At 36.1% G+C, this 27,980-nt stretch overlaps 4 protein-coding genes and 1 non-coding gene across 6 annotated transcripts; 2 read left to right on the top strand and 3 right to left on the bottom strand.

Annotated features, from left to right (window-relative positions):
• Positions 1-2: 2 nt before the first annotated feature.
• LOC125198737 (coatomer subunit gamma-2-like) lies at positions 3-7,635 on the top strand. Its single transcript, XM_089057824.1, has 18 exons — positions 3-261; positions 1,145-1,242; positions 1,335-1,385; positions 1,630-1,743; positions 1,842-2,042; positions 2,118-2,219; positions 2,859-2,966; positions 3,060-3,293; positions 4,157-4,407; positions 4,520-4,691; positions 4,810-4,965; positions 5,048-5,098; positions 5,679-5,816; positions 5,953-6,156; positions 6,247-6,378; positions 6,462-6,635; positions 6,797-7,036; positions 7,201-7,635. The coding sequence occupies exons 1-18, from the start codon at positions 216-218 to the stop codon at positions 7,393-7,395; spliced, it is 2,667 nt and encodes an 888-aa protein (XP_088913950.1). The 5' UTR covers positions 3-215; the 3' UTR covers positions 7,396-7,635.
• Positions 7,636-7,952: 317 nt separating this feature from the next.
• Positions 7,953-8,024, bottom strand: TRNAE-UUC (transfer RNA glutamic acid (anticodon UUC)). The gene has a single exon. It is a non-coding gene; the product is annotated as a tRNA-Glu (tRNA).
• An 865-nt stretch (positions 8,025-8,889) lies between these two features.
• Positions 8,890-12,217, bottom strand: LOC125221268 (putative receptor-like serine/threonine-protein kinase At4g34500). The gene is made up of 7 exons (XM_089057825.1): positions 11,584-12,217; positions 10,408-10,512; positions 10,193-10,315; positions 9,741-9,911; positions 9,531-9,660; positions 9,247-9,456; positions 8,890-9,147 (listed from the first exon to the last, which is right to left on the bottom strand). Exons 1-7 carry the CDS (start codon positions 12,063-12,065, stop codon positions 9,070-9,072), a joined length of 1,299 nt encoding a protein of 432 aa, XP_088913951.1. The 5' UTR covers positions 12,066-12,217; the 3' UTR covers positions 8,890-9,069.
• A 6,789-nt stretch (positions 12,218-19,006) lies between these two features.
• LOC148933236 (AP-3 complex subunit sigma-like) lies at positions 19,007-21,614 on the top strand. Its single transcript, XM_089057826.1, has 7 exons — positions 19,007-19,157; positions 19,229-19,271; positions 19,420-19,481; positions 19,595-19,691; positions 20,520-20,590; positions 20,724-20,815; positions 21,242-21,614. Exons 1-7 carry the CDS (start codon positions 19,089-19,091, stop codon positions 21,294-21,296), a joined length of 489 nt encoding a protein of 162 aa, XP_088913952.1. The 5' UTR covers positions 19,007-19,088; the 3' UTR covers positions 21,297-21,614.
• Positions 21,615-21,989: 375 nt separating this feature from the next.
• LOC125221269 (putative LRR receptor-like serine/threonine-protein kinase At2g16250) lies at positions 21,990-27,627 on the bottom strand. Of its 2 annotated transcripts, XM_089057822.1 has the most exons (4): positions 25,089-27,625; positions 23,847-23,975; positions 23,362-23,390; positions 21,990-22,999 (listed from the first exon to the last, which is right to left on the bottom strand). In XM_089057822.1, the coding sequence occupies exons 1-4, from the start codon at positions 27,038-27,040 to the stop codon at positions 22,398-22,400; spliced, it is 2,712 nt and encodes a 903-aa protein (XP_088913948.1). In that variant the 5' UTR covers positions 27,041-27,625; the 3' UTR covers positions 21,990-22,397. The 2 variants fall into 2 exon arrangements, with proteins under 2 accessions (XP_088913948.1, XP_088913949.1); XM_089057823.1 differs by lacking the exons at positions 21,990-22,999; positions 23,362-23,390 and having other exon boundaries at positions 23,843-23,975; positions 25,089-27,627.
• Between the last annotated feature and the right edge of the window lie 353 nt (positions 27,628-27,980).

Genomic DNA, 27,980 nt, shown 5'->3' with positions numbered 1-27,980 from the left:
CATCATCACTCAAGTAAATCTTCGGTTGTTCTTCAAGCTGCATCTTGGAATTCAGAGAAGAGAGAGAGAGAGATCTACACTCCATTCCACACAAACTCATTGAAACTGCGTTCGGATATTCGCTAATCATCCTCTTTGTACACTTGTATTCAGGCACAGGCAACATTTAACCTTATTAGTTTATTTCCAGTTGAATCCACGCAGATCTCTCCACAATGGCTCAACCGCTTGTCAAGAAAGACGATGATCGCGATGATGAAGGTGCATTCCTGGAACTCTATTCCCCGATTACTTGCTTTTGTTCTGATTCGAGCTCAATTAAAAACGCCCCATTTATTTTACTGTTTACATATCGGGTTTCTTTTAGGTAATTTTCAATTCGATTCAGATCTAAGATCTGATTGAATTTTGATTACAGGAGTGTATGGTTTGTGATTAATTTAAATTGTAGAGAATGTTATACACTTGATCCACCACACCATGGGGCCTGATTATTTTATAAATTTGCAAATAGTGTAGTACTTTATTTTATTCGTTACTGTTATAACTATATGAAGATGTTTTGATTTTGTATGAATGGATTTAAGTCTAATAGTGAATTATTGCAGCTTTGATTTGCATATCGTTTTTGCAGAACTTAATTAAGCTTTAGATCTGCTGCTTCATCTGCGTTCTCTGAATCATAGAATTAATAGTATACAATTAAACAGCGTACTATGGTTTCTGATGATGTGGATCAAACAGAGGCTGGGGTATTCCATGTTGTTTCTTATGATTTCATGTGCCCTGCTTCCATTTGGAGACTGGGGTATCGTAAATCGCAAAGTAAAATCTTCCACTACTGTCTTCAAAAGAAACAAGTAATTTGCAACATCTTAGTGTACTGGATACTGATTAATAGGCTTATGTGTTAGATTGGGATGATCTCGTCTCATGAGTATGATCCATTCAATGTTCATCTATACTGAGAGGGTGCATAGTAGTTTAAAGAAAATGAGAGTAGGTATGGCTATGGGTTTGATAGTTGTAGTGAATGGATCTCGTTTCCTACTTTTTGGAAATAAAAGTGGGTGTATCCCTGTAGTGGGGTGGATATATCATTCTTTTGGATCTTAAGTAACTAATACATTAATGTGTATTGCAGCTGATTACTCGCCATTTTTGGGGATTGAAAAGGCTGCAGTATTACAGGAAGCTAGGGTTTTTAATGACCCTCAGTTAGATGCTAGGCGATGCTCTCAGGTAATCATTTTTTGCTATTTTAATTCAAAGTTTTCCATTTTGTTTTTCTTTTCTAATTTTCTAATCTGGAGGCTTGATTTTCTCCTTGGTAGGTCATCACAAAGCTTTTGTATCTTCTTAATCAGGGTGACTCGTTCACAAAGGTCGAGCTCTGCAGCTGTTACAGATTCTTTATCTCTCACTCTCTCTCTTGCACACACACACTGCATATACATAGACATCTGTCCTCCTGGCACACCTTTTAACTCAAATGTACATAGTAATCAGATCATATTAAAGGAGGATTAATAAATGGTTTTTCAAGTAGTTTGGCACTTCAGTAACATTTATTTGAGTGATTTTTTGTTATATTAAACTGTTCTTCAGCTTCTTTTATATAATTTATAGGTCGAGGCCACAGAAGTATTTTTTGCTGTCACAAAACTGTTTCAGTCTAGAGATAATGGTTTGAGAAGGATGGTATATCTAATCATAAAGGATCTTTCTCCCTCTGCTGATGAGGTACTTTGAGGATATGTTACATTTTGACATTACATCTCTTCCAAATATAGTTCCATGCTTTGAAGTTGCCAGACTAAACATTTTTTCTGGCGTCAAAGGTTATTATTGTCACAAGCTCCTTAATGAAAGACATGAATAGCCGCACTGATATGTACCGAGCAAATGCAATCCGCGTCCTTTGCCGAATCACTGATGGAACACTCTTGACACAAATTGAGAGATACTTAAAGCAGGCTATTGTGGATAAAAATCCAGTGGTTGCGAGTGCCGCCCTTGTGAGTGGTATTCATTTGCTGCAGGTATTTATCAGAACTGTGAGATTTTCACCTATTACTTACTTTCCATGGTTAGTGTACTTATGAATATAGTCACAGACTACTCCGGAGATAGTCAAGAGATGGAGTAATGAAGTTCAAGAAGCTGTTCAATCGCGCGCCGCACTTGTACAATTTCATGCTCTTGCTCTGCTACACCAGGTAAGAAGTTTAATGCCCAATAGTACATGATAACGGGATTTATGTACTTTTCTTCACTACTAACTTTGATTCTATCTCTGTATATCTTAAGTATGTGGAAAATGCATATGCAAGTTAGATTTCTAATAACTGGGAGTTCAATTAAGAACTTTCAGTTTATAAAAGGGTCTTCTTCTAGGGACCTGATCTCAAGTAAATTGTGTGTTGAATCCTTCAGTTCTGATCATTTAATACGTCGCCAGCTTACTCTCTGGACATATCTGGGAAGTATAAGAGGCTATCTTCTACTATTTAATAACACGAAAGAAGTCTAGGCACGCTGAAAGGTTCTCATCAAATTAAATAAACTGTGCTTCTCTTGGTTGTGTTATTAAACTATCTACTTCTTGCTCTGGATACGCCATGATTATTAGTTCTGTTCCTAATTAGCTTCTTCAAGTTGGTCTACTTCAAAAATGGAAATTGACTTGCTCAATGTTTCTGCACAATATCCTGTTTGCAAACTATCGAGTTTGAAATTTCATTGACCGTGTACAAGTACAAGTTGGCTTAGTTTTACTGTTTTGTACGTATTTCTTCTCCTAGAAGGGACTTGGCCTCTTTGATCCTGATCAATAAAACATACTTTTGAACTTGCAGATACGACAAAATGATCGGTTGGCTGTTAGCAAGTTGGTTACAAGCTTGACAAAGGGAACTGTTCGCTCTCCTTTGGCCCAGTGCCTCTTGATCCGCTACACCAGTCAGGTGTTGCTCTTACCGGCATAGAGTTGCGAACAACACTTATATTTTGATTTTGTTCAAAGTATTGACTGTGCATTGGTTCATTGTGCTACATAGGTTATCCGAGAGACTGGTGTTAATTCTCAGACTGGAGACCGCCCATTTTATGACTATCTTGAGAGCTGTCTTCGCCATAAAGCTGAAATGGTTATCTTTGAAGCAGCCAAAGCAATCACTGAGCTGAGCAATGTCACAACCAGGGAGTTGACTCCTGCAATAACTGTATTACAACTTTTCTTAAGTTCTTCAAAGCCTGTGCTAAGGTTTGCTGCTGTGCGGACATTAAACAAGGTTGGTGCTTTCTAATGGTAATTAGACGTGGGAAACTAAACTATCGACCATAATAGTAACTACATTTGTGTGATTGAGGTGTCACTGGTCTCACATAAGAAAAGATATTTCATTTCATTAGTTTCATTTAGAATGGATAGCCTGGTGTAACATTGCTGAGGCATCGAGTGTACTGGTTCTATAGTAGGAGATTCATCTAAATTATGTTTAATTATTTCTCTTATTTTGTGTATTATTAGTGTAATAAAAAAATTTAGAATGGTGGTCTTTTATGTTCAAATGGATTATGAACTTTGTAGAACTTGCTCAAGCAGAGAATGGGTTTGGGTTTGACAAAAGTTCCCACACATTACTGTTGAAGAATGAATCGTCCTAGCTTGGAAATTTCTATGTATTTATATTTTTATCAAACTCTGTTAAAACTAATTGAAGCTTGACTCAAAAGGCTCTCCATCCTTAGGTTTGCTAGCTATATTGTGTCCTTTCTAAGAACAGTGTTTTATATGGTCAATTATTATTATTATTATTATTATTATTATTATTATTAATTTATTATTGTTGTTGTTGTTGTTGTTATTGTTGTTATTATTATTTTACTCATAATATGTAATATTCATGTTTTAACATGGCGATATTGTTTTCTTTTTGTGAAAGAAGATGCATCATGTAAGTCCATGCCCAAGATTAATCTACTCTTGTATCTTATCTTCAATGTTAGGGCAGTACTTCTTGCTTGTAGAATGATAAAATTTAAATCCCATAGTTCTTTTTTCCTATAATACTGTTGAGCATCCTCTTTTATAGCAATATACATAAACCTAGCACTTACTGTTTAGTGAAGTTCAAATTTAAACTGTGTGCAGGTGGCTATGACACATCCGATGGCTGTCACAAACTGTAACATAGACATGGAAAGCTTGATTTCCGACCAGAATAGAAGCATAGCTACTCTTGCCATTACCACACTGCTGAAAACTGGCAATGAATCTAGTGTTGATCGGTTGATGAAACAGATAACAAATTTCATGTCTGATATTGCTGATGAATTTAAGATTGTTGTGGTAGAAGCTATAAGGTCATTGTGTCTGAAGTTCCCGCTGAAGTACAGATCTTTGTAAGTGAAGTGTGCCTAAAACTAAATATTAGGAGCCTTGTGTTCCAATAATATGATTGTGCTTTGTTCTTCATATCTAGATATGAATGTCTAATAATGTGGCTTCTTGTAGGATGAATTTCTTAAGCAATATATTGAGAGAAGAGGGTGGGTTTGAGTACAAGAAGGCAATTGTTGATTCAATTGTTATTTTAATTAGAGACATTCCAGATGCGAAAGAAGGTGGACTCCTGCACTTATGTGAATTCATTGAGGATTGCGAATTCACATATCTTTCTACCCAGGTTTCTTTCTATCTATCTAGAATTCCTTCCTAGTTTCTTCTAGAGCACTCTCCATTGTTGCTAGCGGATTTAGTTTTTAATTTTTGTCTTAGTTTAGTTGCTTTGTTGTTTTTCCCAGATACTTCACTTTATTGGAAATGAGGGACCCAAGACCTCGGATCCTAGCAAATATATCCGCTATATTTACAATCGAGTTATACTCGAGAATGCTACTGTGCGAGCCAGCGCCGTCAGCACACTGGCAAAATTTGGTGCCCTGGTTGATTCCCTGAAGGTAACAATGTACCTGTGTATCTGCGGAAATTATGTTTAACAATGGACATTACTAACCAGAATCGCTACCATCTTTGCTGCAGCCTCGCATATTTATCTTATTGAGGCGTTGCCTGTTCGACAATGATGATGAGGTCAGTGTTATGCACTTATGCTCTAGTGAAATATGCACTGATTGTTAATGATTTTAATAAATTTTTCAATTAGTTTCCTAATAATCATTTATCAAGTGGCATAAATGAAAGTTTAAACACCTATAGAACTGATGTGATTGAGGATTGTCTGGTCTTGTAATGTTGAAAGCCCTGCATGGCTGCATGAGAAGGCACAAAGCAGTGATTTCATTGAAACCATGAGTAGATCACCCATGCTGAAAATATGATTTTTCAGCTTACTTAAGTAGATGTAACGTGTCTCCCAATTGCTTGTTCCAATCTCCTATATTCAAATGTAAAGAAATTCTTTTAAAATATGGTGTTAAATTTAATACTTCTTGTGTTTTCTTGGAATTTGAAATCACTATCATGCTATGTGAAGATCCTAAGATCTTTTTTTCTAGTCATCTCGAAAAAGATTGAAACTTATAATAATTGAAAGCCCAACTCTGTATATCTTTCCATGTCATACTCAGATGCTGCACATGTGTATTGTTTGGATGCATATTTGAATACTATGGCTTCTCTTTGTGATTAATATATGTGATTTTTTGTGCAGGTCCGAGATAGAGCTACTCTTTATTTGAACAGTCTTGGTGATGGTTCAGTTACTGAAACTGACAAAGATGTAAAGGAATTTTTGTTTGGATCACTTGATATACCACTAACAAATATTGAGACTACTTTGAGAAACTATGTAAGTATAAATGTATTATACTACTTATCAGTGCTTGCTTGAGGGTTGTGTTGTATTAGAGTTTGCACTTGATATCAAGCTAGATTTTTGTCTCTCTCTTTCAAGAGTTCATCTTCTCAATTTTGTTTCGCAACAGGAACAGAATCCTACAGAAGAGCCTTTTGATATCAATTCTGTACCCAGGGAGGTAAAGTCTCTGCCCCTTGTCGAGAAGAAAGCCCCAGGAAAGAAGCCAACTGCTTTGGGTGGTCTACCTCCTGCACCCACTTCTGCATCCGATGCTTATGAAAGGCTTCTCTCCTCTATTCCTGAATTTGCAAATTATGGAAAGCTTTTCAAGGTTTGTGGATACTATTGGACCTGATTCATTCCAATAACTGTTATTGTGTTCAGTATCCAATGAGTTTTCATTTTCAATGTTTGTGATCAGTCGTCAGTGCCAGTGGAGCTTACAGAAGCAGAAACCGAGTATGCAGTTAATGTCGTCAAGCACATATTTGACCAACATGTGGTGTTTCAGTACAATTGCACAAATACAATACCAGAGCAGCTGCTTGAAAATGTATGCATCATATCGTTGCAAGTTTTTTACCCCATTACATTTATTGTGTTTCGATTACTTAGTCGTTCTGATCCTGTGGCTAGGTGACTGTTATTGTGGATGCTTCTGAAGCGGAGGAATTCTCTGAAGTAGGAGTCAAACCTTTGAAATCACTTCCTTATGATACACCAGCCCAAACATTTGTGGCATTTGAGAAAGCTGAAGGTGTCCCCGCGGTTGGAAAATTTTCTAACACGTTGAGGTTCACTGTTAAAGAGGTATACTCCTTACATTTCTTTTGAAGATGCAAAATGCATGATTGTATAGCTTAGAATCAGAAAAATCTATATTCTGTCATATATATGAATATTTTTCTTTGGATGCATAAGATGTGGTACTCTTGCCGTTTATGTGATCATTGCCTTCATAAACTTGTTAGGTTGATACCTCTACTGGAGAGGCTGAAGATGATGGTGTGGAAGATGAATACCAGCTAGAAGATTTTGAGGTTGTAGCCGCTGATTACATTCTAAAAGTGGGAGTCTCTAACTTTAGGAATGCATGGGAAAGCATGGACCCTGATACGGAGCGCATAGATGAATATGGCCTTGGGCCCAGGGAAAGCCTTGTCGAGGCTGTTAATGCAGTCATCAGTCTTCTTGGCATGCAGCCTTGTGAGGTGCGTTCCTCACAGCCCTATATTGCTACGGATAATTAGAGTTAGCCATTGAAGTTGGAAGTATGCATGTAAAAGTGCACAAGTTCTTAAAGATGAAGAAAGAGAGTTGCTTTTTGCCATGTCTTCACGGCTGTCAATAATGTTATTTATTTTGGTTTTTGCAGGGCAGTGAGACGGTCCCAAGCAACTCAAGATCGCATACATGTTTATTATCTGGTGTGTACATAGGCAATGTAAAGGTGCTTGTCCGTTTGTCGTTTGGAATGGATGCGACGAAAGAGGTGGCGATGAAATTAGCTGTGAGATCCGACGATGTGAATGTGAGTGAAGCCATTCATGAAATAGTTGCTAGTGGATAGTCATAGCGCGACGACATTCTATGTTTTGTATTTCTTGGCGGAGGATACTATTTTTGATAGAGATTTTGTTGTGCGGAGTGCAATTATTATAGTTTAAAAGAGGGAGGCCAATTGTGTACTACGCTGGCTGAGAATATGGCTTTCCTGGGAATTTATTTGTTAATTTCATATCAAATTCCATTGGAACATTGGATTGCAATTGGTGTTACAAGTCAATATAAATGCTCATATTTCTGGTAACCTATTCTTGTTTCCTTCCTGTAAGCTGATAAGTATAATCGTACTGCATCTGCAATACATCAAGGCCAAATTATGGGCAATTGTTATGTTTTGAAACATATTTTTTTTCCTGCATCTCCGTTCTTTTATGTCACGTTTGTAAATTTGTTTTACCAAGTTTTCTAATCTTCACCTTGTAGAGGTTAAAACTGAAAAGGCAAAAATAACCCAGAGACAAGTCAAAAACCACTTGAGTTTAATCATCACAAAACAATATTTGCTGACAATGAAATTAATAAAGGAAAAAAGACTAATTCTATGTATAATATGAAAAAAATTTCCGTTGCCGGGAATCGAACCCGGGTCTCCTGGGTGAAAGCCAGATATCCTAACCGCTGGACGACAACGGAATTGTTGATGCATATTAATGGAGTATTTTGTTGTTATAATGTAACAACAAAACAATAATCGATTCAGAAAATGGATCTATGTATAACGTCGTATGTTCGGTGACAGATGCCCAAAATTTGCTCAATTTCCATTTTACCCTTCAAAGTTGCCGAAATTGGAAATTAACGTATTATGATTGCTAACTAAGATTACCAATTAAATTTGATTATTTATCAATACTAAGGCTAATTAATTATGTTAACTAATACAACAATCAAATAATTCTAGTGAGTTTGACGTAATTTGAACACATGGTCCGAAAGTAAAACATGCCGGTAGACGACGAGGCAGGTATGATCCCTATTGAAGCCAAGCTTATTTGGGTGATTTTAAATATATGAACTGCCATCAGAGAAACAATTAACCAATAAAACAGTACAATGAATTACAGCAATCAATCAAATTAAATATGCCGAGCCTAACAAGAAAAAAATAATAATAAAAATTCAACAAGCATAATGGCCAAATATAGAAGAATTAGTTGTGCTCTTTCCATAATATGGAAAATTCTGTTATGTTGTGAGTTGTGACAGTGTATTGAATATCCTTTTTTTCAGTTTTGTTTGATTCTTGTTGTTAGGGTGTCCACCATAGTGGAAAAGCTATGCCCCAGCCGCCGGCGTTTCTCCCTTAACTCCCGCTGGGGAACTACGTTTCGCACGGGGGATATTGTGATTCACCGTATGTATAAAGTTGGAAAAAAAAACGACGACTGTCGTTCAGATACGCCCGTGCTCTCGGCCTCCTCAGCTCAGCGGTCCCAATAGCGCCCCTCCCGACCGCCGTCCCGCACGGCGCTGAGAAGGGAGCCTATGAAGCAAAACATACTAGGAATAATATTTACACCTCATTTAAATGGTACGCGCCAGGTGAAGAAAGAATAAAATGGCGTTCTACAAAGCAGCTCAGTCATTGTCTTCCCTTTAATATGTATACACAGTAAGACATGGACAAAAATAATCATCTTCACCTTAGCCTTCCTTCATCATCATTTATCACTTCTGCCTAGTTGGCTAATTGAGCTCTATTGCTGATCGATACTCGGGCCTGCAGAGTTTCCGTATCACGAATTGGACGAGGTTCCTGCATGAAAACAACAGTTTAGCATCAAGTTCCAGAAACAGAATGGAACAACTTTGGTGTATGTATGTTGTCATTAATGAGCTATAGAAGCTTACTTACCACGCGAAAAGGAAATTCATCGGCCTCAAGCATGTGAACAATCTGACCCATCTTAGGACGTTTGTTGGCATTCAAGTCTATACATCGGAGGCAAAGTATTAATATTCTCTTGAGAGCTCTCGGGGGTGGAGGAACATCCATCAGTGGGTCTGTTATCTCTTTATCACGCCGACTTGTTACCATCCCTTTAAACCAATCCACCAAGTTCATCTGAAATATGAGACTTGAACTTAGTTACTGCTTTTTTAAAAAGTAAAACGAGTTCAAAGATGGTGTTTCTTCACCTCTCCTGGTGGTTTGGAATAGTCTACTGGGCTCCTTCCAGTTATTATTTCCATGAGTAAAACTCCAAAGCTGTATACGTCGTTCCCCTCATTGAGCATACCAGTACTTGCATAGTCAGGGGAGACATATCTGCGATAAGTAAACAAAAATTACACCTCTTCCTCTTTCAAATCGGAGAATGAAAAGACTAAGGTCAGAATAGAACAAACCCGAATGTTCCCATCACTCGTGTAGTCACGTGGCTTTTCTCAGGTCCCAATAACTTGGCAAGTCCAAAGTCTGACACTTTCGGGTTCCATTTCCTGTCTAGAAGTATGTTACTGGATTTCACATCACGATGGACAACTTTGGGTTCTAATCCTTCATGTAAGTATGCTAGTCTGCAATAACATTCAGAAAATTAAAGAATAAGTGCATAAAGAAAAAACAGAGCATCTGCATCTCATGAGATGCTCCAAAGAATTGTCAGGGCATAGATCATCATATTCTTGTCACAATCATCCTTCATGTAGATGTGCACATGAAAAAACAAGCCACAACCCCAAAAGAAATGGACAAAGGAAATAGGAGGATGCATGAAATGAGAAACAGAACACCAGTCAATCAATCATGTGAAGAATATCCATCCATATATTGGTATAAAATTGGGATGATGCCTCACCCCCTGGCTGTCCCAATGGCAATTTTCATGCGAATATCCCATGTCAACGGACTAACTGGCCCCACATCGCCATGTAACCACTGCTCCAAATTGCCATTGTCAATGTACTCATAGACCAACAACCTGATTGAACCAAAAATGAGCAGAAATAAGTGAAGAATCAAAATAATTCTATATTAACTGAAATAAAATCAAATGATAAGGAGATGGGGTACCTTTGAGTTCCTTCAGCACAATAACCTAAGAGACTCACAAGGTTCTTGTGTTTTACTTTGCCAATAGCTTCAACCTCCACCTTAAACTCCTTCTCCGCCTGACCCCTGTTGAGAAAAGGACCAAAGAGTGTTAAGAGTTGGTTGTTGTAGCATGCTTCATGAAGACCAATGAAAGAATATCTGTCTTGTATTCAAAGTTAGAATGAAGATTAAGGTGGCAACTTTGATCCAATATCATATTGTGCATCCCTTAGTTCAGATCAATCATCAATTAAAGAGATTACGAGAATCTTCATCATAGCTCAAACAAATAGGAAAAAGATGTAGTTCCTCATAATATGCCACATATTTGAATCATGGGCTTGTGGCTGTCAATCTGCACCCATAATATACCGTAACTAAAATTGTATGATTAGGACACAATGTACTTAGTCATGCTGCAAACAGGGGTGAATTAGACCTCTGCAACCAATAAGAAAATATGATGTCTACATAAATTTTGGTGTCATGAGTCTTAAAACACCTAACATTCCCAGGCAAAGTTCGACTATGGGGCTAAAAGTGATTAAAGATGATGATACCCATTTGTATTACAATCCTCTGTGCCCCCAAAATCTCAAACATAATCTACTTGATTTCTCTACAGCACTCAACCAATTATCACAAAAAAAGAGACCAAAAGAAAAGGGATCGAAAATACAAGCAATGGTATCTAAACTGAGAAAGCAAAAAAGGGAAAGTTAATCAAGATAAGATAAAGCAGCATAATGATATGAAAGACTTGAATGGAATTATTTAAAGGGAACAGAAGGATTAGTCTAAAGCTTCCCTATACAAGAGAGAAGATAAAGAAGAACCAAATAAATGAAATCTGCCGATTACATTGTTTTCTCTTCCCTAGTCCGAAAAGACAAAATTATTCACCTCGAAGCAATTTAGATCGAACTTCTGATTCCATCAACGAATTCCACAATGTCACACTCACACTCACACTCACAACAAGTTCATTCAAAACAAAATCAACAATTTAAAATCACAATTCCTAACAAGCAATCTTAGACAAGACCTTAATCAAAATTAAATATGCACGTTGAATCCATACAGATAAACCCTAATTCTTATATTGCTTTAAACCCCCTAATCAAAGCTCGATTCACATAATGAGGTACTACATACTTGTTGTTTAGAAGATTTTTGACAGCAACCACAGAACCATCCTGTAATACCCCACGATAAACAATTCCATAACCACCTTCTCCAATCACATTCTGACTCGAAAACTGATTCGTCGCAATTTGCAGCTCTCTCATGCTAAACCCAGAGCTCCCCAAACCGTCGGTCGACGAGGACTCGCTCTGCATCGTGCTCTCCGACTCCGCATCCAAACCCCCAATCACAAACACCTTCTTCATCTCACTCTTTGGCTGTGTCTGATCCGCCTCCCTCTCACTGAAAACCAGCGGCACAAGTCCGGAGCTATGATTCACGCCAATGCGGCGTTGCCTCGAGCTCCGGCTGCGGAGGAACAGGAGAATCAGAGCGAAAGCAGCGAGCACGAGCACGATGGTGGCGATGATGATGATGAACAGCTTCTGTCCCAGAATTGGGGTTTTTTGAGTGAAAAAACCGCCGGCGGCAGAGCTACCGGAATCCTCCATTTTCTCCGGCGAGACAGATCGATAAGTGTGCCAAGGGCATGTATGAAAACTAGAGAGATGGGGTTGGAGGCATTGAGTAGGGAATGGAAAAAGTGGAAGCCATTGTTAGAGTATTTGTTAGCTTGCTGATGCCATACAACGGATACCAACTAAAAGTGTGAGTGCCGAGAATTACAGAGAAAGATAGGGGCAATTTGGGGAAAGTCAATATTTCGAAACGGACATTTGACCGTTCTGCCCTCTGTTCTTGTTCAAACTTCAAACTAGAAACCCAACACGATTTGTAATAAACGGAGTTTTGAGTCGAATTGACTAATTCTGTTTTGGTAGAGTATCCCCCGTCTTCTATCTATGTTTGAACGTTTCATTTATTATTATTAATAACATAATTTGTTATATTATAAGTAGATGGTGCTTTTCATCGGAGTTAAAACCTTCAAAATTATTTATTTCTCATTGATTAATGAGATGATTATGAACACTGAAGAGGAAATCATTTAACAATGATTTCATATTTGTCATCTTGTAATATGTGTATGTACCACGTCACCACAAGTTTTTGGCTTATGTAGCAAATAAATTATTATAAGTACTATACATAACCTACATTATTTGCACTGCACCTATGTAAATTTGACCCTACAATTTGCACCTGTGGACGTGGAGCCTATGCTGCACGTGAAGTAGAGATATGTTTTTATTTCCATACCTAGGCAATAAAAGAAACATCATTTTCATGTTTATGAAATAATCCGCATAGCTTATGAGATGATTTATTATTTTGTCATCGAATTTTATAATGCTACCTGTAAATCGATTTTTATTAAACTAGGAATCACCACAAGTTGACTTGGTTCGGGTTATATAAAATGTAAAGAAATATGGATGGAAAAAGTTAGCGGAGTGTAAATATTACTTTTACGTTAGTTTTATAATAAAAAAATGAGCGTGGAACGAGTTACTAGAATGTGAGATTCATTACCAAAAGTAATAAAAATAAGTGTGATAAGTATTGGTGAACTGATAAAAAAAGAAACTTAGTAACAAGTAATGGAGGACGGAAGGAAAACTTCATAATTTTATTAGTAATACATATTCTTTCCGAGCCTATCGGTCTTTTGTCATATTAAAGAAATAATAATATTGATAAATAAGTCTTCCGGAGTATTAGATCTCATTAATATATTCGTGTGAAGTGAAAGCAGGAGCACTACCCTTAATAAAGATCACAGTTTTCTTTCTGAAATAAAACAAAAATCACATGTATCGAATAAATTTAATTTAATGGCAACGATATCCATGTGAAAATCAAAATTTGTTAATGTTACATACAAAAATAATTTAATAAAATGTAGGAATGTACATAACTAGTAGGAGTAGTACCAATCCACCCGCTTACAGAATTAAAGTGTAGGAGTATAATTTTATTTAAACATCTCCCTATATAAACATAAACTGATAAGCATGTATGCACTTTTTCGTTTGATTGTTTCCGATTATCATACCCAACAAACAAACATTTTATGTGATAAACAAAAACAATCACGACGTGGGACATGCGTAACATGCAGCCTACATTTAAGGTGAATTATTTTTTCTCTTTTATATCAATAAGTTTTCAATTTATTCATATGGTGACTCGAATATCTCAATTATCGGTCGGATGAAAAACGTCTTACCAATTCAGCCGAGTTTCATCATTTGAGGTGAAATAATTTGACAATTACTATAAATACTGGATCTCTTACTCTAACGACATACTCTATGGTAGTGTATATTTTTGTAAATGTATCTCCTGAGTTGTGTACTCCCTCCGTTCCATAGTAATAGAGCCATTTTCCCATTTTGGTACGTTCCATAGTAATAGAATCATTTCCCTTTTTAGTAAAAGTCAATACATTTTTCCACACCTATTTTACTCTCTGTTACTTTTCTCTCTCTTCATCTCTCTATCTTTTTCATTTTCCACTTTATTCTCTCTTTACTTAACTCATATAACACAATTTTTCTTAATCTCCGTGCCAAATAATGGAAGTAGTATAATCTAAGAGATGGACTCTATACATGCACGTAAAAGCTAATTGAGATTGAAAAGAAAGGAAAAATGATTTGTGCGCAGAAGCTGAATGTTGACTCATAATTATGATTTATGCGCAGAAGCTGTGTATAGTCTTGGGTATTTTTATTTTCGAGCGATCGTAGGAATTGATGAAAATATTTAATGCCGTACATGAAACCCATATCTTTCAAATATATGCAGACCAGACTTGGTGAAAAGATTTAATATAATAAGATTTCCAGTAGAGCAAAACAGAGAGGCAATTAATGAAAAAAAGATATGGTCGTTTATCATATCGAAACAAACAAAATAAAAGGAGAAAGACGACGGAATGCACAAGCTGTAATACTATATAACCCAAAACACGCAACAATGTGTGGAAAATTTATATATAAATAATCTAGTAGACGCTCTATTGTTTTCAACTTACATCCATGCACACGTCAATTTCATGATCCCCATTAACTTATCTATCACCAACAAATTATGAGTGACAATGTTACTATGTTAAATTCACTAGAAATAATTTTTCTTTATAGAAATTACTCACATGACTGTCGGAGTAGTTAATAGTTTAATGAAATGGCCGGACAAGAGGAATGATTCATTAATTAATTAGTGGATGTGTATTTATCAAATAAGATATAGTATTTATTTTGATTTTCAAGGTTGATATTTTATTTATATTACTCGGGAACAATCATTTAATGATAAATAGGTTTGAAATTTAATGAACCACCACATATATTAATGTGCTTATATGAACTACACGATCTTGATCGGCGCAGTAATTAGTGTTCATATCATCAATTCCACAAATGTGTCGTGACACAATTATGACTTAGAATCTTAATTATATTAGTATACTTTCAAAAGGAGTAATAAAACTTTCCTTCAATTTCATCCTTCACTTTTCAAATAATATCAATGTAGAGTGTAGACTCATTAGTCAATACCAATAACAAAAATGTAACATTGATTCCCTTAAAAAAAGGTAAGTTTACTCATGAGAAATCACAAGGTTTCAAATTCATATAAGAAGGTAAGTTTACTCTTGTAATCACAAGGTTTCAAATTCATATAAGTTCGGCAAAAAGAGTGAAAAATATACTACTACCAAGTTTGACAAACTTACTTAACAACACCAATAATTCAATCACCCTAAGTTTTTATTTAATTAAACAAGTCTAAATAAACTTAATCAAGTATATATATACATGGTAAAATAACATAAAATTTGTCCAAAATTCGAATCCCGTCAATATTTTATAGATGAAGCACAAAAAGAGTTTTACCCAATGCATCATGCATGTATGAATTATGATGTATCATGTCCGAATGAGACTAAACCCAGGTAAGAAAGTTTAGCAAGGCATATACCAATTGCTACTTTGATTTAAAATGTCAAATGTGTGCGATTATCGTCTATGTAATCAAGCTAGAAAATCCAATTTTTTTCTTATTCTTTTATAAAATCTTACGAGATTATTAGCAAACGCAACAAGCCAACAACTAACGCAGCGTGCTTTTGGGAGCCGATAATGTGTCTGTGTTGCTAGGGGCGGCCGTGACATTGGCTAATAAGAGGCGTTCGGTGAAGCACACGGTAGGTTGCAGCTGAGGGTACGCAACGTAGGTTTTAGGGGGCAAGGGGCGGCCACGGTTGTAGACAAATATTAAGTCATTCACTCATTTAAAATAGGCAAATTTTCAATATTTAAAATGTAGTATGAGGAGTAGTAATTTGCAAATCTTATTTGAATGTTAACAAATTTTATTTATTTATTTTCAATTTACAAATATGGCGGTTTAAATGAATAAGTATATGCATTTGTGATCAATAAAATAATTTATGAATAAGTATATGCATTTGTGATCAATAAAATAATTTATGAATAAATTTAAAATGCAGTTATACAAGTGAATAGAAAGTATTAAGGCTCTTATCTGAAAAATTGGAACAGAGTGATAGATGATACTACTACTATTAACTTCCAAAATTGATTGATGATGTTTGTTTTTTGGTGTGATGGACTAGTGGGCTATGATTACTGCACCACTACCACTACACCATTACAGAACCACCACTACTAATCTACTATTACCACCAATTATTATTATTATTGAGTTGGTCACATTAAAAGAAACAAAAGGGCCATTTAAAAAATACACCTGACTTTTGGTTAATTTAGGTTTTTATCACAAACTTAAAATATGGTGAAGAAATAGAATGTGATATTTTCACCACATTTAAATTTCATGATAAAAATTTGAACTGATCAAAAGTTGGTAGTATATATTTTGGATAATAACCCTAAAAGAAATGCAAATAGGTGAAATATTTTCCGCCAACATTACAATAAGTTCTACAATAAATCTAATTCTTTTTGTTTGACCACAGGTGTACTGAGCCCGCCTATTGGCGGAATCCGACTAATCTTGTTCAATCAGGTTTATGAATTAAGGCCGAAAGTCTCCCAGCAGGTCACCATAGCTCTACGCTGTCAACTACGACGCTACAACCTGTTTGGTTGCAATAAACCTACTTTTGTCACACTATATTTTATAATTCATTTTATCTATTTTATGCTAGTTTACATATAAATGAACAAATCTACAATTTATCTAACCGACATAGAAAATAACGGCCTTAGTTTCAATGATTTAAAAAAGTAAATTGACATATTAAATTAAGTCAAATTCTAGTCAATATCACAATTTTAAAATTAATTAAAAAAACCATAAAATTAAACAATATTTGCAATTGTCCCATATGTTTAGATTTGAATGAAATCATATACTCCATATATAATGTGATAGTTTAAATTTAGATTTATATTTCCGCCATCCGAATCTTTTATATATTCGAAATCTCATCAACCGTGTATTATACATTGACGATCTAAATATTTTATTATTTGTGAGGTATTAAATTTCATGATTTTTTAAATTTATAGGACAAACTAAATTTTATCAGATTTATTATTTTATTCTGTCAAGTTTTATTCGGTAAAAAACGTGAAAGCTCATGAGTGAAAACTATGAGAGGACCATGTTGTGGTACTTAAATTGGCGCATGTGATCTCATAAATACGACTGGTAAATTCAAATCTGTTTGTTCTACTTACTATTTGAAATAACTGAATCATAAATGCAAAACACAGCTGCAAGCTGTCATTTTATTGTTATTGTTTCCAAGTAAATTGTACGAACATGTTTTACTCCATGTCAACGCGGTTGTTGTAAATGAGGATAAAAAAGGACCAATAGTTTAATAAATTTTACATTAAACTTAAAAATTATTTACTACTCGTAAGAGTATTGGTTTGGGACGAAAGAGATAACTACGATAATACTTTCCCAATGCGACATGGCCTAATATCCGCAGCAAAGTTATTTGTATAGTATTACGTAGCACTACTATGAAAAAAAAAGTCAGGGAAATTTGGAAAGTGTTTAACAATCTTTTGAGAGAGAAAATTAGTATTATCGCAAAGAAATAAAATAAAATCAGCAGATTTGGGTTAAATATGTAGAGTGTAGATTGACATGGTTTTGGTGAAACCCATGATATTCGATTTATGAAATTAATGTTACTACTACTTTAATAGTGGACGGGTCCGCGTCAGGCGGGTTTCCTTTCTCGTGGATCACGTCCGCTCCATTTTATATGATTTGGTTTTTTGAATTTACCGCTACAATTATAAAGCCCAGGAAATTCATTATTTATTCTTTGTATGTGGGCTCTCGGCCCATCACCCATGGACTTTATGTATGTCAAATTTATTACTCCATGAAAATCAAGTATAAATATTTAAATTATCGGTTATTTCAGGTCATTATTGCATTAATCTAACAAACCAGACTCAACTGATATCCAAAGTTTTGAGTATACAATGATTTGAGTTGAATAGGCTCCCTCGAGATCAAAACAAGATCTAGAATTGAGAGTTTAGAATGGTTTAAAACTTTGGTAATTTAGTTCAAATACATCACAGTGTCTTTTGATTAGCCCTCTCACGAGCCATTCTGATATGCTTAGATAGCACTATTATACTACTATGGAGCATGAAACTTTTAATTCGATGGAGTAAAAGTTAAAAGAAAACTAAATTAGTATACTACTACTCCCTCCGTCCCAAATAATTCGGGACACTTTGACCCGGTACGGGTTTTAAGAAATGTAATAGAAAGTGAGTTAAAAAAGTTGGTGGGATATGGGTCCTACTTTTAAAATATTAGTTTTATAATAAAATGTGAGTAGGAATGAGTTAGTGGAATATGAGGTCCACTACCAAAAATGGTAAAAGTGAGAGAAATTACGTGGGGCGGCCCGAAATGAAATACTGGGTCGAATTATCTGGGACGGAGGGAATATGATTTAAAATATTGGTTTTACATATTAATTTTAAAATTTGTCTATTAAATTATTAAATAATTGATTTATTCTGATTTTGTGCGTAATGAAAATTGCAGTGCTGATATAATTTAATGACTATTTACGTTGACACTATCAACTGATATCAACTAAAAAAAGACCTTATTATAAGTATCGAAATACTATCGTATTATAGTAAATTAAAGAAGTTTTATTTGTTGTATTTCATTTTATTGTTTTCACATTTCCTTTCATTTTTTAATATAATTAAATAAATAAAATTATTTAATTTAGTGTACTAGTATCATATTGACTATTGTATGATCTTATTTTGGTGACCGTATAACAAAATCACGTAAATAAATAATCAAAGTTAAATTAGTGGCATAAATTAATTGATTGTAAGTAAGCTCATAATAAATTAAATAAAAATCAGAATAAATTAATATTTATATTTATAGATTTAGAGCAAAAACACAATAAAGTATACAAAATAATGATGATATGGTAAACCAACACTCTTTACACACGTTCCTCCAGCTCATACACAAAACAGCAGTGAAGTCGCACAAAATTGGTGAAGAAAATGATACGAGGAGTGATCATAATGAACGATCAAGGCAAGCCTCGCCTCATCAAATTCTATGAATTTCAGGTTTGCTTCATTTCCCCCTCTCCCCGAATCAACCAATAATTATTTGAACCATTAGATCTGTTCTTGCCTAGCCGCCGGAGAAGCAGCAGGAGCTAGTTCGGAGCATTTACAGAGGTCAGTTCTGTTTCTTTTTAATTACTATACTATAAATTGATTATTTAATGTTCCAATTTTTGGGGATTATTTGGTATGAGAAGTATGGTCGAGTGTAAAATCATTACTCAACTTGTTGCGTTTGATCCATCAATGATTCTGCGTGCAGTTTTGTGCAGTAGAGCAGAGAACGTCAGTAATTTCGTTAAAGCGGATCCACTTTTTGGGCGGGTAATTTTTGGTTTGGGAATTTTGAATTGCTTGTTGCAGAAATTTAATTAGATGGTTATAAAATTATGTATGTGGCTCGTTTTCTGAAACTGCGTTGTTGTTCAACCTTGCAGGATGTACGGCTTGTTTATAAAACTTTTGCAACACTGTACTTTGTCTTCATATTTGACAAATCTGAAAATGAGCTAGCGATGATAGATCTGATGCAAGGTATTCCAAGTTGAATTTATGGTTAGACCTGATTTTTTATCTTCAATTCACATGATTCTAGCTGCCATTTTTACAGAATTTGCATAAATAGGACTATCTGTCAATGTGGCAGTCCTTGACACGAATTTATAGGGTTTAGGCCAAGCATAAATAAGGTAAAGCATCTGAACATGACACGAAAATACAGTTTTGCATATCTAGTTCAAGATTATGCTAGTGTTATGTTTATGATGACTAAATATATTGAAGAAGACAAGGTATGGCAATGGCATAAACCAAACACCCTTATTGTTGAAAGTAATTGTGTTACTTGTAAATATTTTTAAATAAGGAACGAGGATAGGTGGCACTCTATGGAGAGTCTTTAGGTGATGAGTATTCTGAATACTCTAAATCTATTGGGTTAATTGAGTTACTATATAGTGTAGCACTTGTTCTGTAGCTGAGAATATGAAATTAGCTCTTCCTTATGGTGTGGTCAGTCAAATTGTCTGTCCTATTCATCATTGCATCTGTTCTAAGCATTCACCACCAATAGAAATTGATGAATAATTGCATTTGCCATTTCTTTTAAAATTCCACATATTAATTGCTATCACAATGCTGTATATTCCTTGCCTTTTAATCATGTTATGTTTATAGTGATTTTACTATTGCTTGATTATATGTTCCATTTCGGAATCACTTTAAATCCTTATAATGTTATAAGCATAATTAGTAATAGAAAATAAGGATACCTGTTGTTTTCTTCATGTTGAAACCTGTCCATAGTGCTGTCTTTTGTTCTAGTCGTATCTTACATCCAGCCTTCTGTTTGAACTATTACAGTATTTGTGGAGACATTGAACAAGTGTTTCCGAGAGGTATGCGAGCTTGACATAGTGTTCAATTTTTACAAGGTAGCTTTCTTTTCCTAGCAATACCAAAGTACTTTCATGCATGTCATTTTGGCTCCTTAATGTATCTGCTGTAACAAGCTTAATTCACGATATCATTGCAAATTTGCTTATTACAGTGTGATTTGTTCTTCAGGTCCATACAATTTTAGATGAGATCATATTGGGCGGCCAAGTACTTGAGACAAGTTCTGAAGAGGTTGCCAGTGCAGTTGATGCCATCTCAAGGTCTCTCTCTGTGTGTGTGTGTGTGTGTGTGCGCTCGTCAATAGTTTTGAATGGGTCCTTAGGTGCAATAGGCATATCTTGGTGCAACTTAGTCTTAGGGTCTTAGAACATGGTGCGCAAAAGCACCTGTGTCTTAACAGCACAGAGTGCTTCTTTTCATCTATTTATTTCCTTCATCTTTAAATTTCTTTAAGTTGAAAGCATAATTTACAATAATAACCTAATTTTCTTATATTTCCCTCTTAGTTATTTATCCCTAAAATAGAGCTTCCATCTTTGTAAATTATAATCACCCATAAGTATCCCTAAAATAGAGATTTTATGAGTTCCAAATTTAATCATCTCAAGACATAACCAGATTATCTTTAATAACGATGCATGTGTCTGTTTGTGTGGATGAAGGCATAACCATATTATCTTATGCAGGTTGGAAAAGAATGGCAATTCGATGATTCCATCTATTCCTGGTTGGCAGAGATGATAGCAACTGAACTTTGGTAATTTCTTTGATTTTGAAGAGTCAACATAATATTATCCACTCCCTTTCTTTTGGCAATCATCATGCTGTCAGAATGATGTTGGAAATCTACCTGTGGGACACAAAATCCTCTTCATTTAGAATGAACATTTTGCATGATATGGGGCATAATTCTTGAATGACATTAGTTCATGCCTTTGTATAGTTCATGGATCCATCTCGCTCATTCTTTTGGTTTTTTTGGTGTACAAGCATTGTGCGTTTGGGATGATGAAAGCTCTTTTTTGTTACATATGAACAAAGTCCTTTTTTCCGGCTGTTTGTTTTCTCGTGTATCTTTGTTTTGGTTTCAAGAGATGAACTTCCAAAAACTTGAACTAGTCTAGATTTTCTGCTGAAGAATGAGACTCTGAATACAGTGGGTATTGCACATTCGTAGATAATAATGTTTAAATACAAACAAAGAGGTCCCATGGTTACGGCATTGGACTCTGAATCAAATTACTCGGGTTTGAATCTGTGTAGGAAACTGCTTTTGTTTTTTCTACCTCTATTTTCATTTCCCTCGGATCTTTCACATGTACTTTACACACTTCTTTTCCCATATTTATATCATCTGTTTTCTCGGTTATTATTGTTATTTTGGGTTAAGAAAATTGGTTTTCCATTCCTCAATTTAAAAGAATTTTTGCAGCATTTCATACAGAATAAGAGGTGAGATTTCCATTGATATATTAATTCAGATTTCAGACAACAATGTCGTCCTTCTCCTTGTCCCCAGGAACCCCATGTCCAATAAAATAATGTACAATTCCGACAACCATTAAAAAATATGCAGTAACAAAACCACGAACAATCACTCTCCATTCAATTCCCACCCTCTGTTAAACCTCTCCCAGATAATTAATAAAACAAAAGAAATGAAAAGAGTCTCCTAAACCTGTAAGCAACTCTGTTTGCGGGAATCAAACACATCATTGATTACCAGAGCGACTTCGAAGATAGGAGAATGTACGGAAGGCAGTCTGGGAGGGGACTCCAAATCTCACACCAAAACATCCCATCTTTATTTCGAAAATCATCATCCATCACCTCGCCTTCTCTCTAATTCCCACCTCTCTCTACATCCAAAGGTTCCGGGACAATTTCCTTTGAGTGCCGTCTGTTTGAGGACGAACCAATCCGCCCGCTCCCTATAGACCCTGTCGTTGCTGACTGCTTGAAACTGTTGCCGCCTTCAGCTTTATGGGACATGGCGCTGGCTGCTGCTGGTGCAGCTGCCACGTCTGAAGAACTCTGCCGCCAGCTCCCGAATACAGCAGCATTCCATGAACCTCTAGAGGATGTGGTTCTGAGCCTTGCAGAAGCAGAGTGCTCTTCTCTTACCACCTTCAGAGGATTTTCCAATGCTTTGAGAACATAGCGCATCAGGGGACGCCTTGTTGGCTTGGGATTGAGGCAAGACCTTGCCACAATTGCCATTGCCCATACTTCTTCCAGGAGATCCTCATCAATGATCAATGAAGGGTCCACGATGTTTGTAACTAGTTCCTTGTCATATATGCTAATGTACGGTAATGTTGCTTCCAACCATTCCTTCGTGGTCGTGTTGGTGGATGAACTCAAGCCCAGCTTACCAGTCACGAGCTCGAGCAATACCTTCCCGAAGCAGTACACGTCATAGGCACACGTTGCATTAGGCGTACCTGATCATTGGGATAGAAGAGAATGTCTGGATCATTATCACAATTTGAAATCTAGACCACCCAGTTTCGAGCTTCCTAATTCAGTGCTACCAACTAACCAAACTGGATTGAACTAACACTTTCATGAAGCATTTACAGCTTGCATCCATACTTATAGAGGTTGCTAAATGAAGTCAGTACCATATGTTAACGTTATAATTATGCTCTCAGCAGCATGCTCGAATGAGATAAATAAAGGTGATAACCACAAACTATTTCAAGTTTAACGTATTGGGACTGCACGTAGTTCCTGGGGTTCATGGCAATTAATGAGATAAACAAAGGTAATAAGCACACTCTCAAAATAAACGAAGTGAATATACCTGAACCTGATGCAGCTTGGTTCGAAATCCTGCATACAAGAAGGGAACAGTCATTATCTTGGCAAAATATTGCAAGTTACAGAAAAAATAATAGGGTAAAACCGTAAAATAATCCACAGAATAATAGGGTAAAATAATAGTGTTCATATTCAGCTGAATATTGGCAGTATAATTGGCTTAACAGCACAGACAATTATATTTATACCAATACTAATTAGAGTGCACCAAGCAGATTTTAAATGTTGATAATGAGAACCTTCATTTAAGATGGAATAACATTCTAATTATTATTTCAGAGTCCATCAAACAGATGCAACATCCCAAATGAATGTAAGATATGATCACAAGTTTGAAAAGCTATATTCATGAACAAGTCCTCAGTACAATCAAAGATTCGATACTTTCGGTCTTAAAGTTCATTTGAAAATGAAAACTTCAGAATGATAAATAAAGTGGCAATCAGGATCAATATAGGAAATACTCACTGGGAGAATCGTAGCAATCTTGTGATCCTATTTTGATGAAATTCTCCTTCTTGAGCACAAACCTCACTTAAACTTCCCAACCGTACTTCATATTTATCATCAAGCAGGATGCTGCTAGCTTGAACGTCCCTTCAGGAATACAAGAAATCAATGTCATTACTGGGAGACTAGAGGGTCAAAACAGATACAGTAGACAAATTACCAACAAAATATGTTTAAAGTTGTAAAGGAGTTCATTTGGATGTTCTTCTCCATTTTTCTTTGCAGTATGACTTATTTCTTGATACCATAAGGATTTGAACTCAAGTAAAGATCAGCACAGAAAGAACATGCATCAGAGAAGACCCTGCAATAGTTATATATTGCAAAACAATCATAAAACCAAGTATGCTTTGACTACAATGTCATAGGAAATTTTCAATTCAAAACTAGCCAAGTAGCTAAATATAGAACACGTTCCAATAGCCCTTACTTAAATAGTGTGTAATGGGCATGGAAAACTCAAAAGTACTCTTCCTGAATAAATGCAATATTTGTTATGAAAACCATTCTTATGTTATTTATGAATACCTAAAAATAAAATTGCTGGATTATCTAACAATTGCTCAATTCCATTTAGGCACTTAGGAAACTCCAACTCATGCTGAGAATGAATTAGCTCAAAAATTAAAACAAGCATCAGATCATCTATGGCAAGCATCAACAAATAGAAAATGAAAAAACGAAGAAATGAAGAAAATTGCAATGCGTTATCAAAGGAAAAAATGAAATACTTAGTGAAGGAATACGTTAAAAGAAATTTTTTATGACTCCCATTTAGGACATGAGCATGAATAATAAAAGAGAAACAATAACTGCTAGCTATCAAACGAGGTTAAAGAAAGCTTCTCGACAGTTGGGGTAAATATTTACACTGTTTAGCTTGTTTCGATAACCTAAATGGTATGCAATCAACACACAATGACACAATAATTCTTCAGACTCAAGTCTGGTGAAACTCAATCATTAGATTGAGTTTTAGTCTAAAAACAATGAATAGGAAATCTGGGTGCATAACACAATGACATATCCTACATTCTATATGTGTAGTCGAATAGGTTATATCAATATAACAAATCACAGACAAATGCAATATAAATTATGCAAATCATTTTCAGGACTACGATTTAAAAGTAAAAAAAATATTTGGCTCAAACAGTTAAGCATTAATTGAATTGGAAAGAAAAGAGATTCACAAGCTACCTGTGAACAAGTGGCGGAGTACATTCTTGATGCAAGTAAGAGAGACCTTCAGCAGCTCCTATTGCAATTTTAAGTCTGGTTATCCAGTCCAATGATTGTAAACTATCATCATCTGGTTTTCTTTTCTTGAACAAAGAACTGGACAGGTCCCCATTTGGCATGCGTTTGTAAACAAGAAACTTCTCATTCTCATTCTCCAAACAATGCCCCAAGAGAGGGACTAGTCTAGGATGGGAAACCTTGCTGAAAATTTCCAACTCTGACGTATATGTTTCCCTTTTGACTGATGACTGCAAATCTATCTTTTTTATAATTACAGGGATTCCACCTTCAAGTTTCCCAGAAAAGAGATCACCAGAATGTCCATGCTTGATAAGATTTGTGTCATTGAATTCACCAGCCGCTTGAAGAATCTGTTGGGATGTAAATGCATCACCCAGTGTTGAAAAGTTCAGTAAGACTCCCGGGGGTGGTGAACTTCCACCAGCAGGATCAGGCCCCACGCCATTACTCCTTTGATTTGTTGTCGTTCCCTTTCGCTTGCATACAATCAGAAGTACAACAATCGATATCACAATTGCAAGAAGCCCAACACTTCCCAAGACAGAAGCTAAAATGACAACTGACTTGTGGCTTTTATTTTTGGACTCTGGAGAAGCTGTAGGTTGAGTGGTCTTAGGCTCTCCAAAATTATCAAATGTCAGGTTCCTATCAGCATAGAATGAGGCACAATCTGTTGCAACCCTCTGATCAGCCACACTTTGAAGGCAATTCCTACTAAGAAATGTTTTGCCGCGTGCATAGATTGGAACTGGACCCTCAAAATAGTTACCCGCCAAGTCCGTGAAATTAAACATTCCAATTACAGGTGTAAGAGTTCCGTATAACAAATTCAGTGAAACGTTAAATAAGGCAGCAGTGGCCTTAGAGGTGGAACTCACATTGGGCAGCAAACCAGTAAAGTTATTCACGGACACATCAAGGAGCTGCAGTGAGGGAATTGACCACAACACATCCGGAAGTTCCCCACTAAAGCCATTATGAGTCAATACCAAAAACTGCAACTGAGTCAAAGAAGCAAACAGATCACCAGGCAGCAACCCTGAAAGAAAATTGTTCCCTAGCACCATTCGTCGCAAACTTTTCAACCCTCTCAAATCCGCAGGCACTGACCCCGACAAAGAGTTAAACCCAAGATCAAGCTCAACTAGACCAGAAAGATCACCGAGTTGAGCAGGTATCGAAGACGACAAGCTGTTTGCTGAAAGATTCAATAACTGCAACCTAGACAAAGTCGCAATGCCAGCAGGGATCGCTCCGGACAAGAAATTCGTTGACATGTCCAGCAAAGTGAGATTTCGAAGATCACCAAATGTAGGTGGAATGGAGCCAGTGAGAAGATTCCGCGAAAGGTCAAGCACGGAAAGCCCAACCAACTGGCCTAAACTAGGCGGAACCACACCTGTAATGTTGTTATCCGACAAATACAATTCGATTACACTGCTCAAATTGCCAAGAGTCAATGGAATAGCACCACTGATAAGACAAGACCTAAGATCAAGCACTTGGAGTGAAGGCAGCTGCAACCCGAACCAGTCAGGGATCGGCCCGGCCAACACAAAATTTGAGGCGTTGAGTGAGGATAACAAGGTCAAATTCCGGAGTGCATCCACTGAAAATTGAGGATTTAGACTACCCCTCCGAGTTCTCCTGAAGCCTGATATATTGATTCCTGTAACCCTTCCATTGGTGCATTGTATACCCGCCCATGAAGTGCACGGGTCAGATTTAATAGGCCAATACCTCGCTCTCAACCCTAACGAAGATCTCAATTGAATCAGAGCCAATCTCTCTTGCCTTGACACCAACAATTGCTGCTCCAATGTATGCACAAACAGAAAGCAAAATGAAGCTACAAAAATTAAAACTACCCTGCTCCACCGTTCCACCATTTCGGCACCAACCTCATTGAAATTCAGGAAACCTCCCGCCTTGCATTCACGTATCACTCGCTAGGATTTTTGGCAGCACGCAGAATTTAGGGATTTTCGGTGTGTGCGTCCAATTTTACGTTGCTTTAAAATGTAGAGGAAGTAACAAATAAACTTTAATCCGGAGCTCACCTTCACGAAAAACCGAATCAAAAGCAGTGAATCTATCTTCAAACTTCACCTCCGCTCATCCTCTTCTCCGTTGCATCTTTTGACGGATGGGAGAGAAATGGAAGATTTCCGAACAGAGAGAAGCAAAAATTATGGATTTTAGGTGGAGAGAGAAGGAAATGCAGAGAGGCTACTGAATGCTGATGATGATGGAAAACGGTAAAGCTGTAGAGACAAATGCCAAGGTTAACTCCTCTCTCTCTCTCTCTCTCTCTAGGATGAATTATAGCGCGCTGAGCAAAAAAGGAAAGAGAGCTGTGCTTATCTGTCGGAAATTTTTCAGAAAGTTTCATCGGCGGCAGGCGTAACGGGTCGGGTCGACCCGGGTGGGTTATTAGTGTGACCCGTAAAAGGTTTGACCTCCGAAAATCCCGCTCAATACACCTAATCCTCCTTATATAATGTCTACGTCTATTTCTTAATTCTAGTAGAATTTCACAAATTATTCATTTTTCATATTTTTAGATTAATGAGGGTGATACTCGGTAAACTTTCTATAATTATGGGGTACATAATATTTCTTTAAAATTTCTGCTGCCTCTTACATGTTTTTTGACAATGTAATCTTGTGAAATATACTAAATCATTACAAAGATTTGTTTTTGAAAATATATGACAGGTTGAACAACAACATGAGCTGGTACAATTAGTGTAACTTGCCATATATTAGTGTGTATAGTAGTATATGTATTTTGAGCAATGTGTATATTTTGTTTATAGTGTATATGAT

This window comes from Salvia hispanica, chromosome 1, assembly GCF_029641045.1.
Source record: "Salvia hispanica isolate PSC_SH4W2 chromosome 1, Shi_PSC_v1, whole genome shotgun sequence".
Lineage (NCBI taxonomy): Eukaryota > Viridiplantae > Streptophyta > Magnoliopsida > Lamiales > Lamiaceae > Salvia > Salvia hispanica.
This window is presented reverse-complemented; position numbering and strand designations above follow the sequence as displayed.